The following is a 15,488-nucleotide window of genomic DNA, read 5'->3' as shown; positions in this document are numbered from 1 at the left end:
TATCCACTGTACCACCTAGCTATCCTTTATTTACCTTCCTTTATTTATTGAATGCATTTCTCCCCCATTAGAGTATAAGTTCTTTTTTTTTTAACCTTCTTTTGCATTCCCATTATTTAGCACAGTGACTTGGTACATATTAAATGCTGCTTAATAAATACTTGTTAAGGGTCAATTAGGTGGGGCAGTGGATAGAGCACTAGCCCTGAAGTCAGGAGGAACTGAGTTCAAATCTAGCCTCAGACACCTCACATTTCCTGGCTGTATCACTTAACCTGAATTGCCTCAGGAAAAGAATAAGTAAATAAAGATAGGTAAATAAATATTTGTGAATTGATTGATAGTATGTCTCTTCCAGGCGCTGATCATCTTTATGATCGCATTGAGGAGATGATTGGATATAGACCTAACCCCTGGATGAAATGGAGCTGGTGTGTCATCACACCAGTTCTTTGCACCGTAAGTTGTCAACTTCCTAAGCCACAGTGCCCCTTTCTCTAAAGATTTTGATTGTCTTGATTGAAGACCAGATAGTAATCTTTGAGAAGTTTGCCTTGGGAACACCATTCAGGAAAAAAAAAAACGTTGCTCTAAGTTACCAGATCCTTTCCACCATCCAATGAGAGTGTACTTTTAAAATAACAGTTTAAGATTTGCAAAGAATTTTGCATCAATGATCTCAGTTGATCTTCTCAGCCATTTTGTGGAGTAGGCTTTGTTATTATCCCCATGGTTCAGATGAGAAAAACTGAGGCAGACATAGGTTGCCCTCGTCACAGAACTGATAAATATCTGAGGCAGAATTTTAACTAGTCTATGAGCTGTAGAAGAGAGGGAGAAAGGAAGGAAGGAGAGAGGAAGAAAGAAAGGAAAGATAGAGAGAAGGAAGGAAGCCCACCCTAAATAGGTTCACAAAGAGTTGGATCTGATTGAAAAAAACGCAACAATTATTTTCACTTCATGTTTCAATTAAATTATTCATGACAATAGCCAATTTCCTTTGGTTCTTAGAGGCTCAGTTCTTCTAGAGCCGAGTCTGGGATGAATAAATTTTATACACATGGTTTGGCCCTCTATTTCATTGGGATCCTGACTTTGGTACACTGGAAGAAAGAGAAACAAGCTATTTTTGCCAGCCATCTTTGGTGGGCAAATTAGTATTCAGGTGAATGTTGCTGTCTCTCATATTTATGGACTTTACTGCTTTGTCACCTGTGGAATTCTTCAGAGTCCCCAGAGAATAGAACTCATATCAAATATTGACTTCGTCTTAACATTGGAAACAAATACTTGCCTTTGTAAGTTGCCCTTAGTAAGGGGAGCAAACATTTGCTTTCCAGTTCTCTGTTCTTATTTGAAGTTATTTGCTGAAAATTTTACTACATGTGGAAAAGACGGCTAAAAAGAATAGATGTTGGAAGCTTAGGAGCCAGCTATTATATTGTCCTCTCCACAACTACATGCTCTCATATTTTAAAGACCGAGTTCACAACAAAAATTATGACTTTCCAAGGATACTTTTGGGTATCAGTCAACCATTCACTCCCTGATGGATGTATCACCTGAAGGTTAGAGGTGAATCTTAAGCTTCAATTATTCTCCAAGGACCACTATCCATGATCCAGCCAACCTGGCCTCTCTATTCCTTATGCACAACACTCTTATCTCCCATATCCAAGGCTTCTGCCCTACCTCTTCCCTAACCCTAGAGTACACTCCTTCCTTATCCCTGCTGTGTGGTGCTATGTGGTAGTGTGGGTAGAGTACTGAACACCTGAGTTTAAATTTGGTCTCAAATATTTCCCAGTTTGGCTAAGTGACTGAACCTCAGTTTCCTCGCTTCAAAAAAAGAGGATTAATAATAATAGTCCATCTCCCAAGGTGGCTGTGAAGATCAAAGGAATTATTATTTATAAATTACTCAACAGAGTGCATGACTTATGATAGGCACTTAGTAAATTCTTGTTTCCCCTTACCCTCCTCTTCCCTTTCACTCCTTTATATTCCCTAGTTTCTTAGGATCAAGAGATGATAGAACAACAATGTATTTTCACCTTTGCTGCTGTTTGCTTGCTTTTTTTTCTTTCTCTTTTTTTCCATTTTGATCTACTTACTGTTGTGCAGCATGTTAAATGTGGAAGAATTATACATATTTAACTCATATTGAATTATTTGCTATCTAGAGGAGGGGAGTAAGAGGAAGGGAGAGAGAAAAATTTGGAACACAAGATTTTGCAAGGGTGAATGTTGAAAGCTATATTTGCAAGTATTTGGGAAAATTAAACTATTATTATTATTATTATGGGAGAGAGAGGGAGAGGAGGAAAGAATGAGAATAGAACTAGAGCAGATCCTCAAACACTTTCTAGATATTTTCATCTCAATTTTACAGATGGATTTATTTAGATTCCAGGTTAGATAAGTAGCTTCCCCAGGTCACACAAGTAGTAAGTGGCAAAGTGGATTTGAAGTCAGTTCATTCATTTCCTCCTATATTTATACCTTTAGAATTGTTCAAGTTCTTTTTTTCTATGAATCTGTCCTGATTTCCAACTGATGCTAATGACTACCCCACCAAAACCACGTCATATTTACTTTATGTGGTTTTTGTATGTACCTAAAAATGTATACTCTGCTTCAGTAGAAAGTGATTTTAAGTAGATAATTGTTAACGTTGTTTCTAGCTACTTTGATCCTTAAAATAGACCTTTTGAACCCCTTTTTAAAATGACATGGTCTCTTCTGGTTATCTGGTGAAACTAAGGACTATTTCTTACAATAAAGTTTTTTTAAATAACAACAACTTTTAATTTTTTACTCTTGCAAAACCTTTTGTTCCAATTTTTTTCTCCCTCCCCTTCCTCCTCCCCCCTTCCCTAAACACCAAGTAATCCAATATAGGTTAAACATATGCAATTCTTCTAAACGTATTTCCATATTTATCATGCTGATTAGGAAAACCAAGTCAAAAAGGAAAAAAAAAAATAGAAAGGGAAAAAATTCAAGCAAACAATAACAACAAAAAGGTGAAAATACTATGTTGTGATCCACATTGAATCTCCATAGTCCTCTGCAGATGGCTCTTTCCATCACAAGTCTATTGGAATTGCCTTGAATCACCTCATTGCCGAAAACAACCAAGTTTTTGTTTGTCTGTCACAGTTGTTCATCATATAACCTTGTTGTTATGGTGTACAATGTTCTCTTGGTTCTACTCATTTCACTTAACGTCTATCAGTTTATATTAGTCTTTCCTGGCTTTTCTGAAGTCACCCTGCTTATCATTTCTTATAGAACTGATATAATAATAATAATAATACATTTTAAATACACAAAATCAAATGCACAGGTTTATTCAGGAAACTAATAATACTGAAATACAGTCATCAAGACATACAAAAAGGCTCCCAGATCTCAGGTTAAGAATCCTTACCTTAAATGATCTTTGTATCATTGTTGAGAGCCTTCCCTATATCAGTACACCTTGTGTTCTTCCTCCATGACTTAATTGGAAGCTTTAAATCAATCAACAAACTTTATAATGTGACCATTAGGTACCAAGCATTGTGCCAACCTAATTTCAAGAGCTACTGTGATCAAAAGAATTTATGATCCTCATGCTAGCTCATGAGCCTCTGAACTAGATTCTTTCATGGGTAACAGATATACAGTCTGTCATGGAGACCACACTTGAAGCCTTTCTAGTTGAATGGATTCTGTCTGGAAGAGCTTGTACCCTACTGGAATTGTTTTCAAGAGACCAGAATCATCTCCAGGCTCCACCAAAGCGTGGCAAGACTGAGAGTACCTAAAGGGAAAGATTTTCCTTGTTTTAGAACAGTGGTTACTAACTTTGTGTCCATTTAATCTGAGACCTGTTTTGTGGAAGGGTCTCTAATCGTCTTTCTCTAGTCCTTGAGAAAACAAATCACCACAAAGGGTTTGGAGTGCTAAGAAAAGCTCATGACTAATTTTAATGGTTTATGTAGTTCTCTGATGTTCTTATCACTTGATTCTTTCATATTTTCTCTTGATAGGGAATGAGGCTTGGGATTAGGAAGATAAATTCAAGCCCCATTCCCACCATGTACTATCTGGGTAATCCTGGTCAAATCTCTTAACTTCTCATTGTCCTTGGCTGCACATTATGCATCATGTCACCTGACTAGATCCTAGATTTCTGTGATCCTAGGATTCTCTTTTTGAACATGATCCGATGAAGGTAGCAGGCATTAATTGAAATTCATTAGGGTACTTGGTCAAATGGAGCAGAAGTTGAATTAACTTTAAATCCTTCAGTAGTGGGGATGCATTGGCAGTGAGTCATCCACACTTTTCTCATTAGAACTCTGAGCAGCCAAGAATACAGTATTGTAGCTTTCTGGCTAAATCTACCATCTTGGATTGAGCCAAACACATTATATTCTGACCCTCTAAATGAGCTAGATTCTTTGTATCTGGCTCAAAAGCTGGCCCTAGAGTCCCAATGAATCAGTATAATCACCCCAGGCTTTCTGCTACTGAGCAGATCAAAAGTTGGTAAGATTTTAGTTATTTCATCTATAAAATGAAGGCGCTTGTCCCTTCTAAATCGATTATCTGTTGTCTTTATAAAATCATTTCATATCTCTACTTATGTAATTAAAGAGGAAGAAAAAAAGTTCAGTGAAATTAAGAATTCTATCACAAAAGTTGTGTTCCCATCTATCCATATTTCCTCCACAATTGACTGTTCCCATATTTTATCATCTTTGTTATTCAGTTTAACCTGATTTCATCTGAGGACTAGAGGGGAATTGGGCCATAGATTTACTTGGGATTTACTCTAGTCCAACTCACCTTTCTGGTCAGCCAGGAGTCCTAACCTTAAGACTTGGGAATGACCTTAGACCAAGTACTTTATACCTGCTATATCTACCCTGAAACAAACTTGTGACAATCAAGGACCTGGGGTGTAAGGGGAACTTGTTTTTAAAATATTTTGGTATCTATTTCAATATAATTAGTTTTTTTGTGAAATCACCTATATTGTATTTTATGTATTTAAACGTGATTCTGAGAAGTCCATCGGTTTCACCAGACTGCCAATGGTGCCATGGTACAAAAAAGGGTTAAGAACCATGGACAGTCACCTAGAGCTACTCTCCCTAGAACTCGCCTCCATAATGCTTCTCCTCTTCCATAGGGATGCTTCATCTTCTCTCTGGCTGAACATACACCACTGACCTACAACAAGGAGTACATCTACCCCAGCTGGGCCATAGGCCTGGGCTGGGTCTTGGCCCTCTCTTCCATGTTATGCATCCCCTTAGTGATGGTCATTCGGGTTGCCCAGTCACGTGGAACACTCATTGAGGTAAGAACCCTCCAATCCTGTAGCAGGGAGTCCATCCCGGACAATACCCTACACCTGGACACTACAAAATTACCCCATATTCCTGGGTTAGAGGTACTGCTCCATGTCCAAGGATAAAATTAGAGGTTTAAATGAGGAATTATTTGAGGGAAGAGATCAATGAACTAAGAGGACGTGGTTCTACCCTTGGTTTTCCTTCTAACTTGCTTTGTGACCCTTCTGTCCTCCAGACCCCAAGGACTAATTTCTTGTGAGCCTGTAATCAAGTAATAGTAGCCCTTCTTTCTTGTTATTCTTGCTCTGTCTAATTCCCACATGGCTCAGTGAGAGGAAACTAATCTTTTACCCATGCCAGGATCAGACTGTGTACTCCCTGCCCTTTTTGATTTCCTTGGCAGCCCCTTTACCTCTTGTCTGCCTCAAGAAGTTTCTTAATAATCACTTAAATTAGCCATTGTCTGGTGAAAGTGGGACCCCTGCTAGAAACAAAACAAAAAAGGTTTTCCTTAAAACTCTCCCTAACACTTAGACTTGGGCAGCCTCCAAGGTCTTAGGGTTTATTCTTCTCTGGAGCTGGAGCATATTCTTTGGCTTCGGCTTTCCAGTGCCTTTTATGATACTTCTTTCATTAGAATCTGGAAAACAGCTTTTAGGTAGCAGGTTTCTTCTGCTAGGAAGTAGTGTGGGTCATGGAATATGGGTTTTGGAGCATGGGGCTGGAAACTGGCTTTGAGACAAAACATGGGACAATTTGTCATCTGTCAGCCAAGTGATGCTCTTTCAATCCAAAGGAGAGGGGGAGGAAGTGAGAAGGAAAGTGTGAACTAGAGAAAGTTAAGAAACCAATTTTTAGTTTACACTCTTTTGAATTAGCCATGAGAAATTTTGTTTAGCTCAGTTATTTTAGGATACTCGTTATACTCTCTAGGGATATAATCTGTGATGGTTCATTTTTTTCTGTGTCTCAGTTTTTCCTTGTGTAAAATGGAAGTGATGGTACTTTTAAGATATACCTTAAAGCAGGTTGGTTGTGGAAATAGTATTTTGTTCTTCTTAAGGTGTTTTAGAGATATGTTGTTGCTATTCCTAAGAATTTCAAATAAGTCTTAGGAACACAGGTTCCTTCATTTCCTGGTAGGGGGGAGGGGGAAACTGAGGCTCAGATTAAATGATTTGCCCAGAGTTACAGGGGTATGATGGTGCTATTGCTTTGGCCCTAATAGAATCTCTGAGAAAGCACCAACATTGACTGAGATGATTTTGTGAGTTTCTTGAGCTGCTTTGGCTACCCAAACTATAGCACAAATAAGTTAGCTCCAGGGTGTGAGGGGTCTTGAATGCTAGGTAAAGGATGCTGCACTTTATTACTAGGAATTACTAGTCAATGAAGGTTTCTAAATGAACTGGAAGGTGGAGCTGGTGGACCTAGATCTTTCATGGCTACCATGGCTTAGCCAAGTTGCAGGTACGGGTAGCCCCATAAATGAGGATCTCAGTTCATCTTTTGTGACGTATCTCCTTTTATATTCATGTCTTCTTTCAGAGGATAAAGCTAGCAACTGTTCCCAAGCCTGAACATCGGTGGCAGCATGAGCCTGAGGGGTCCACACCATTCTGTTCCAGGGACAACTCAAATGGCAACCTCATGAAACCCACCCATATCATTGTGGAGACCATGATGTGAGCTCTCTCTGTGAGAGGAGAAACCTGCTTTAACTGCCGTTTACTAACCTTAGATTCTCATAGTACCAGGTTTACAGAGCTTTATATTTGCACTAGGATTGGATTTTTTTTGTTTTTTTTTTCTTGTTTGTTTTTTCATTCTCACAGAGAAAGTTATTTTTCATGTGTGCGCACGTGTGTGTGTTGTATTTTTTTTTAAAGACTTTTATAAGTAACCACATGCAGACGTCTCAAAGGAGACTGAGCTTTCATATCAAATTAGATGTATTACAGGAATTTATTAATTTTTTTATAACCAGCTATGATTATACACCTTTACCACTTGAATCGATCTTCTTGCCAGCAATATATTCAGTTTCTAAAGCAATTTCCAGGTGCTGGTGTGGTTAGGTCTTGCACAGGAGCTCTAGGGTAATCTTTGTCCCAAAGAGCAAAAAGAAATGCCATTCTGAACATTTCAAAGGTGTAGTACCTTCTGAATGTGGTTCAGGCAAAAACAAAATGGGCAGGTAGAGAGGACCTGGTAAGCCAGTTGATTGTTGGCCATTGTTGACCAAGGTCACATTGCCCAGGCTGCATCAGAAGGATGAAGGAAGCATGAAAGTGAAGCCATTAAAAAGTTGGATGTTGGAGCTTCATTATCCTTGTATTTGTAGCTGAGGCGAGAGAGATGTGCACACACACACACACACACACACACACACACACACACACGACTGAGAGTGAAACAAGAGACCTCCAACCCCTGCAAAAACAGCAAAAGAAATGAACTTGTCTTGGAGTTTACAGCAGAAGTAGTGTCACTAAAGACTTTCTAAGAGTAGTAAGAGCCTCTGTTTCAGCAAATTTTTTAATAAAGTGGAAAAAAAAGAATCATAATCTAGACTTTTGGAAATTTTTGTTAATAAATATATGTTCTATAGTCTCAAAGAATTGAATTGAGTACAGTTATCATGATTTAAAATTAGAACTCATTAAAGACATTTGTAGACTTCTAATATTTATTATAACTCATCAGCGGCAAAGATTTTCCCCTCTAGTTTTGTTTAGCAAGCCATGTTGCTAGATCAGCTCCTCGTTCCATCCCGATGGAGTTGGGCTCCCCAGCCTTCCTGGCAGGGCTAGGGCATAAAGGATGGCAAGCTACAGGCACCGAGTCCCACCAAGGAGGGGTTTTGATGGCAACTGTCAGGCTGACCCCCTTTATAATTTTCGGGTCATTCTAGAATTGCTCATCCATATTCGGCCTTGATCTTCAAATAATTGACTTTCCTCCAGTGTGCTCAGGTTTCAGGAAGCCCTAAGGAAAAGGAGGGGGTGATCTCTGTTGAATCACAGGGGACTACCTCTATTCTTGAAGGGTTTTGTTTCAGCTACAGGGTCCATATCTGCTTCCATACCACCACATTTTTGTTGTTGTTATTGTTTTTTAATTTCTTTTTACATTTTTTTTTTAAATGGAAACATACTTGGTTCTTGACATTCCTTAAAAAATCATAAATCCCTAACCCACCATTAAGGTGTGGCTTTTTTAAACCAACCCATGCATTTGATGAGTCACATGGCTACAGGGATGAAGGAGGAGAGTATAAGTGGACCAAAGGAAGTATGATGTGCATTTGGGACCTGCCTTGGATTGGGGGGTTTTGAGTGGGACTTTGGGGATATGGCAGTCACTACAAATCCAGTGTACTGATGCTCTTTCTGACATTTCCCAGACTTCTCTCATCAACTCCTCTTTCCATCTCCAAGTATTTGTTTAAAAGATATGGAAATAGGAACCTTCCAGCAAAGTCTGTAACTAAGTCTTCTTGGAGTTAGGAGGAAGGAAATTCGGTAGCCAGCAATCAGTGAGACACTCTGGCGAATCGCTTCCCTACCTCCTGGCTTGTCTGAGCTGTCCGTTGGACATCCATCCAGATTTAGTCACAGCCAAACGGGGAAACAGCAGCATGTTGCAACTCGGTCTTCTCAGCAGCCATTGCTAATTAAGCAGCCTCCTGGTTCGCCTGCCTACACGGGCTCAAAGAAAAGGAATTTCCACATCATCTGGGGGGTAACGATGGTCCATTTCAAAGCTACGGGATAGGACTGGGGGGCAGGCATCCAGCTTTAGGTAGATGCCAGAGTAGCAAAACGCTAATTTTTATGATGCTAGATGTGTCGTTTAGACATACACTACATAGCAAGAGACTGTGGATGGAAGTGGGAGAGGGGGAAGGGAAGAACTGAGGGATAGGAGAATTAAAAAAAAAGTTTATGTATTAATATTGTCATTGGGGGTAATACCCCCAAGGCAATATTTCCCCAACCCCCTACAGGGTGAATAATCGTGTTCCACCATGAACCAGAGGAGATGGTACTACACCTTTAAAATCACCATTTTAAGGAGACACCAGCCCCATTTCTAACTTGAACTGTGCCATTCAAATCATTTGCTTCCAAGTTCAGAGTATATTACCAAAAAATAAAAAAGTTTCTAAAGTGTCACACACATATGCAATGACCTCATTGTATGAAGTGAAGTGTATGAAATGAAGTGTTTTTGTTTTTGTTTCTGTTTTTCCTGGGATAAGGTACTCTGGCCCTGGTAGTAGGATTCAGCCTAGCTTAGAGATAAGGCTGGATTCTCTGAAAGCAGGATCTCATTAAGCAAAGCTGCCCTCCATCCTTGACTCCAGACACAGAGAGGTGTTTGCGACATGTCCTGTTGGAGGGGTGCTCGAGGTTGGAGGGCAGTGCTTCTCAAATACTTCTATCTGTTCTAAATGTCACCCGTTAAAAAAAATTCACCACCACCACCACCCCAATGATATTCTGCCAAATGTAACTTATAATCCAAACTCTTTAACAATTCTGCTATGTTTATATTTTTCTAGGTATTTATGATTGTAAATGTGTCTTCCCCCACCCCGACCCTGGTTTTCTTTGTAGAAATGTGACCTATTTGTTGTATGGAACTTTAGTGAACTAACCATTCATCATGATTGGGGATGGGTGAATCACCTACAAAAGTGGCCCTTTCTGCTATCCCCCTTTCAACCCCAAAGCTGGCAAGCTACTGCTTTTGATCATCCTGGTCAGAAAGTAGAAATATGGGGTGAAAAACGGTAGTGTTCTGAGTCCTTCCTAAATTCGCACATTCTGCAACTGGCTTGAGGAAGTTCTCACCTTTCAAGATCCTCAGGCCAGTCATTTTTTCTAGACCAAAGATTTCTAGACAAAGCTCTCAGCCGGCACCTGGAAGGTTGGCTACTCCAGCTGATGACATTTTCAGAAACCGTGGTGTTTCACCCATCATCAAACATGATCTCCTTTATGACAATTATGTCTGTATAGACTCCATGAATAGTATGTGTAATAATGGTCAGCTTTTATATATACATTTATCTACAGAAGTCAAACTTTTAATTAGCATTTTGATGAGTCTGGTCCAATTCTGTCCAAGTACATGAGATGTCGGTCCTCTGGATAGCGAGGGGCTCAGTTGCGATTGAAATACCATTTTTCATGGTTTTTCAAGCCAAAGGAATTCACTGTCTTTACCATTTTAACTCCCTACGGAGATGCCCCAGATTGTGAGATCTTGAAGAATAGGAAGAAAATAATTGGTGGGACAAAAAAAAAAAAAAAGAGAAAAGAAAAATCTATGGAATCAAAGGACAGGCCCTGGGATAAACCTAAACTGGAATGAACTTCATCAAATGAATGAGTAGCTTTTTCTTCTGAGAGGATCCAAAGATCATAGAATGTCAGAGCTGGAAGGGAGTTTGAAAATGATCTAGTCCAACCCTTCTTTCTACAGATGAGACACTTGAGGTTCAGAGATGAGGAATAACATCCAACATCCTCCATCGTTAGTGGTAGACCCAGACCTAGAACTTAGGTCTCATGTCTCCTATTTACTAGTCCAGGTTTTTTTTTTCTTCCTCCACCACTCTACCTCTGATCCCATGGTAATGATGCTTGGTACTGATCTGAAGTTTCTCTGGAACAGTACAACTCTATCTCATTATTTTTGCAAATATATCTGCTATCACCAAATATTATTCAAAATTGGATTAAGATAAATGGAATTATTTGAAAAAATTGCAAGTAAATATTTCTTAAAATCTTGGAAAGGCTTTTTAAGAACACAAAACAAGAGCTGAAAATGACCTGAGAACATAAAGTATTAGTGCTAGAAGGAATCTTAGAACAGGTTCCCCCTATAATCATATAGAGAATGTTAGAACTGAAAGAACCTTTTAGATCTTGGAATGTAAGAGCTAGATGGGATCTCAGAGAATATTTTTATAGAAGAGATTTATGAAGGAGGAAGGGACTCATTTAAGGTTCCCCAAGTTTCAAGCAGAGCTCAGACTTTAATAATTATTAGTGCTCCTATTAGAAGAATTGGGGAGAACTAGATGGTTCAGGGAGTAAAGCACTGACCCTAAAGTCAGGAGGATCTGAGTTCAAATGTGGCCGCAGATACTTAACACTTACTAGCTATGTGACTGTGCAAGTCATTTATTCCCCCCCAAAAAAAAGAAGAAGAAGAAGAATCAGAAGTTATACCCCTCTAGATGAGGTAAAGATGGTAAAGTTCTATCCAGCTCACAGAACAGACTTCATAGCTACCAAATCTGTCAAGATGGGAGTTGAATTAAGGGAGCTTTTTCTCAATTTGTGGAAAGGAGAATTCTTCTGGCAATTTCTCAGATTGAAAAGTCTGACAAAGTCTAGATGGTAGCGTAGTGTATTTGTTAGGACAGGTAAGCTTTCAAAAACTGCTAGTAGATTCTGATCTACTGTTGGGGATCTCTCCTGATCCTTTAGGGTCCCTCCAGCTTGGCAAGTGTTGTGATTCTGTGGCTGGCCAAATGGGCTTCTCTTTGAAGCTGAGATTTATTCACTTTCCACCCTCTGGAGCTCACTTCCACAATCCTGCCAGTCGTTGTAACTAAAGCACCCAAGTGATTAATCAGCTTTTGAAGAAATTGGAATAAGCAATATATTTAAGGTCTAAATAACAGCCCCAGTGACAAGAAAAATGTAAGTGGTTAAAAAAAACCTTAGAAACATTTGAAGAAAAGGGTAATATTTGAGGGTAATAACTGAAAAGTCCCCCTTAGCCTTTCCTATTTATTTATTTTGACATGAGGTGCTGAATATAATCTACACAGCTCTATATGTGTGGAACTGTCCATAATTCAAGGACACTGCCCATAAAAATAGCTATACAACTGCCAGATTTCTCCACAAACTCTAGGATCACTTCTCTGATGCTCCATGGCTTTGTTTGAGGGACCTCTTTGAATTTTCTTTAACCCTTCTTGAACTTTGCTCCTTCTTCCTCCCACTGGATTCCAGTCCCAGGCTCCTCATCTTGTCCCACAGTCTCCCTACCTCTAGGGATCTCATTGCCTTCAACTCTACCAAGTCGCTTCTCCCACTTAAAGCAACAAATCTAAACTGGTAAACTGTATTGCTCTGAGTATTCTCTTCAGTGCTAGGGGGCCCTATGCCCACCACCTTTGCTTTCAGGGCTCCCCTTTTTCTCCCTGTGTTTTTAAGATGTCATGGACCCATTAATGGTCATGAAAGATAGAACGGGGATAAAGAGGCAAAGCTTTTGAAACAGCCCCCAACCAGCATCTCCGGGTGTACTTTCAATTGTGAGGGAGGGAAGGTCCACCTATTAAGACCTAAAATATCTTCCCCACTGGACATTCATCATTTAACAAGGATCAGACTCAGGACAGAGAAGCCTCCCCTACCCCCTACCCCCAAGTGGGGACCCAAGGCACAAAGCAAGCATGAAACTGAACTGACATAGATCTCTTTTAGCATGTGACCAGATTTTAGGAAATCTCAATTTTGGAATCAGATTCTGTGTGGGTGTTGTAAATAATTTTGCGTCTGACAAAAAGTAAAACAAAAACAGAAGGAAAAAATGAATTAAAAAATACTCAAATCTTGGAGGATTTGGGGGCCAATCAGAGACAGAGAATTGAGGACTCTGAGGGCAGAAAACCACAAGAAATACAGAAGGTGACCTTCCCTGGGTACTGGAGGCAGCCAGGCCAAATTCTCCCTGGAAAGCCTTTTTCAGTAGGAAGCTGTTCTTCATTGTGGCTTTGTGAATGTTACCACCGATGCTTTCCAGAGTTTTGCTACATCAGATGTGACATCTCGTCTGTGTATTTGGCTTTAAAAAAATGTGGGTTCCTTTAAAAAAAATCATAGCAACTGTGACTATATGATTAGCACATTAGAAAGTGGGGATCTTCCTATTTCCTCCTTTCAAACACAAATCTGTCTGGATAATCTGAACTTTTTTAAAACTTTAAAGCTATTTTTAAGACATTTTCAGCTTTTTTTAAATTAAAAAAAATCCACAAGAGACTGTTCCGAAAAGGAATATTTGTATTTGAACAAGATTTTTGGCATGTAATTCAGTCTTGCAGTATACAAGCTTTGTGTATAAATGTTTGATGATATGAATCTCTGTTTGTACTTGGCAGGTTTTTTTTTCTGTTTTGCTTTTTAGATAATATGTATATCGATATTTTTAAGTCATCTTTGCTTTTCTTTTTTTTTTAGAGAAGTTTGTAATCACCTTATAACAGATAAAAATAAACCTTTCCTTTATAAATCCAATGAATCTGATAATTGTTTTTTTTAAAGGCACAGTTTACTTTCACTGGAAATAAAATTCTTAATAAGGGAGCCATTCTCAGAACTATAACTAGGGCAGGATCACTGGAGCTTTGCTCTAAGATGCTGATATTTAGAGGATATCCACACTATCTTTAGCCTTTCCCATCTCTTTGTTAGATATGAGGGTTTTATGTTTTTCTGGAAGCAGCACTTAGGGTGAGATTCCCCTCCCCCTTCTCCTTATCCCCTCCTCCCCACTTCTCCCATTGCACTGCCTAGTTGTAAAAATTCCTAGTTAAGGTTCTGTTTTTTTCACAGAACCTTGGGTTTTCCCCTTAGGGAGGCAACATGAAGTTCTGGAGCAACCAGAGACTTTGGAATCAGATTAATCCTACCTTAGCCATTTAATTGCCTGTTTGACTCATTAAGCACCTACTATTTGCTACCACGAGAAAAGTTTAAAAAAAAAAAAAGGCATCCTTCTTAGGTCTTAGTTTCTTCTATATGAGGGTCTTGGGACTAGACTCCTACGGCTCCTTCCGGCTCTAAATTCCTTTAGCTATAATAGTCTACATTCCTCCGATGCCCTAAGATTTACAAAGTGCTTTCTTCTGAGCATTCCTGTGAGTTGGGTAAGATTGGGGGGGGGGGGCGGGTATTTAACCTGACCTTCACAGAAGGGAAAAGTGACTTTCCCCAAATCACCCAGTAAGGCAGCAGAGCCAAGACAGACCCAAATCTAAAGATTCTCAGCTCTCGATGGGTGATAAATTAATAACTTTATACCCTTAAATCTCCTCCCCTTAAAAAAAAAAAAAGAATGGTTTTCATTTTGAGCCAAAGCCTTTGATTGATTGAGTTTATACTAGGGACAGAAGATTGTCATTTGGGACTATGGCAATGTATATTCATGTATCTATTCTGTTTATTCCAAAGAAGCATTTTGGAAACCCGAGGCCATAGGCTGTGGACCTGATGGAGCCCAGGAGCTGCCATCCTGCAAAAATAACACAGACTCCCATTCTTTGCAGGCGTGCCTCACCAAACTTGTGTCTTGAAGGGAGGGTAAGCTTTCCATTTGATAGATGAGGAAGCGGGGGCTCCCAGAGCCGGGTCCCAGCTAGTTAAGAGTTGGAGCCAGAAGGCCTACCTCCGTGTCCTTTCCGCTATGCTGAACTCCCAGAGGCAATGTGCCAGTGGTTGGGAATGGCTCTCTTTCATGCCACGGGAACTTATAATCTTGGTACATAAACATCCACCCACATGGGCCTGCAGTGGCAGCCAGATTGTCTGTACAAACTATTCAAGGTGTAAAGGCCCAAGTCCAGTGAGAAGGAGAAGGCGGGGGGGAGGGGTGTTCTTAGGGTCAGTGACTTGACTCAAGTTGTTCCAATTCCCCTCTCCCCAATTCATCTGAGGCACAGTAGAAAGAACTTTAATTCGACAGCCAGGACTTGGGTTAAATGAAGATTACCACAAGTCCCAATGGATTTAGCCAGTGTGGATTTAGCCTGGCTAAATCCATTGGGACTTGTGGTAATCTTCATTTTAGTGGCTGCTGTTTCTGTGTGACCTTAGTCACTTAATTTCCCAGGGTCTGGGTTTCCTCTAAAAGATCAGACATTTATCCTAAAGGTCTCTTCCAGAGACAAAACCTGTCTTTCATAATAATCGATAATTATAATAGCACTGTATGTTTGCAAAGTGCTTTGTATAAACTCATTTGAGCCACTAACCCTGAGTAAGGTCCATTAAATTTTTATTTTTTTATTTTTTTTACCAAAATGATGACTTCATTGCTGTA

General features: G+C 39.6%; 1 protein-coding gene across 2 annotated transcripts in view; it reads left to right on the top strand.

Annotated features, from left to right (window-relative positions):
* Window positions 1–13,684, top strand: part of SLC6A6 (solute carrier family 6 member 6) — a 137,852-nt gene extending 124,168 nt beyond the window's left edge. For both annotated transcript variants that reach the window (XM_031955803.1, XM_031955809.1), the window contains 3 exons: window positions 359–459; window positions 5,186–5,356; window positions 6,900–13,684. In XM_031955803.1, coding sequence (XP_031811663.1) covers window positions 359–459; window positions 5,186–5,356; window positions 6,900–7,040 — 413 coding nt within the window. In that variant the 3' untranslated portion in view covers window positions 7,041–13,684. The remainder of the gene's footprint in view (window positions 1–358; window positions 460–5,185; window positions 5,357–6,899) is intronic.
* The last annotated feature ends 1,804 nt before the right edge of the window (window positions 13,685–15,488 follow it).

This window comes from Sarcophilus harrisii, chromosome 1, assembly GCF_902635505.1.
Source record: "Sarcophilus harrisii chromosome 1, mSarHar1.11, whole genome shotgun sequence".
Classification (NCBI taxonomy): domain Eukaryota; kingdom Metazoa; phylum Chordata; class Mammalia; order Dasyuromorphia; family Dasyuridae; genus Sarcophilus; species Sarcophilus harrisii.
Note: the sequence above shows the minus strand (reverse complement) of the source record. Positions and strands in the feature narration are given on the sequence as shown.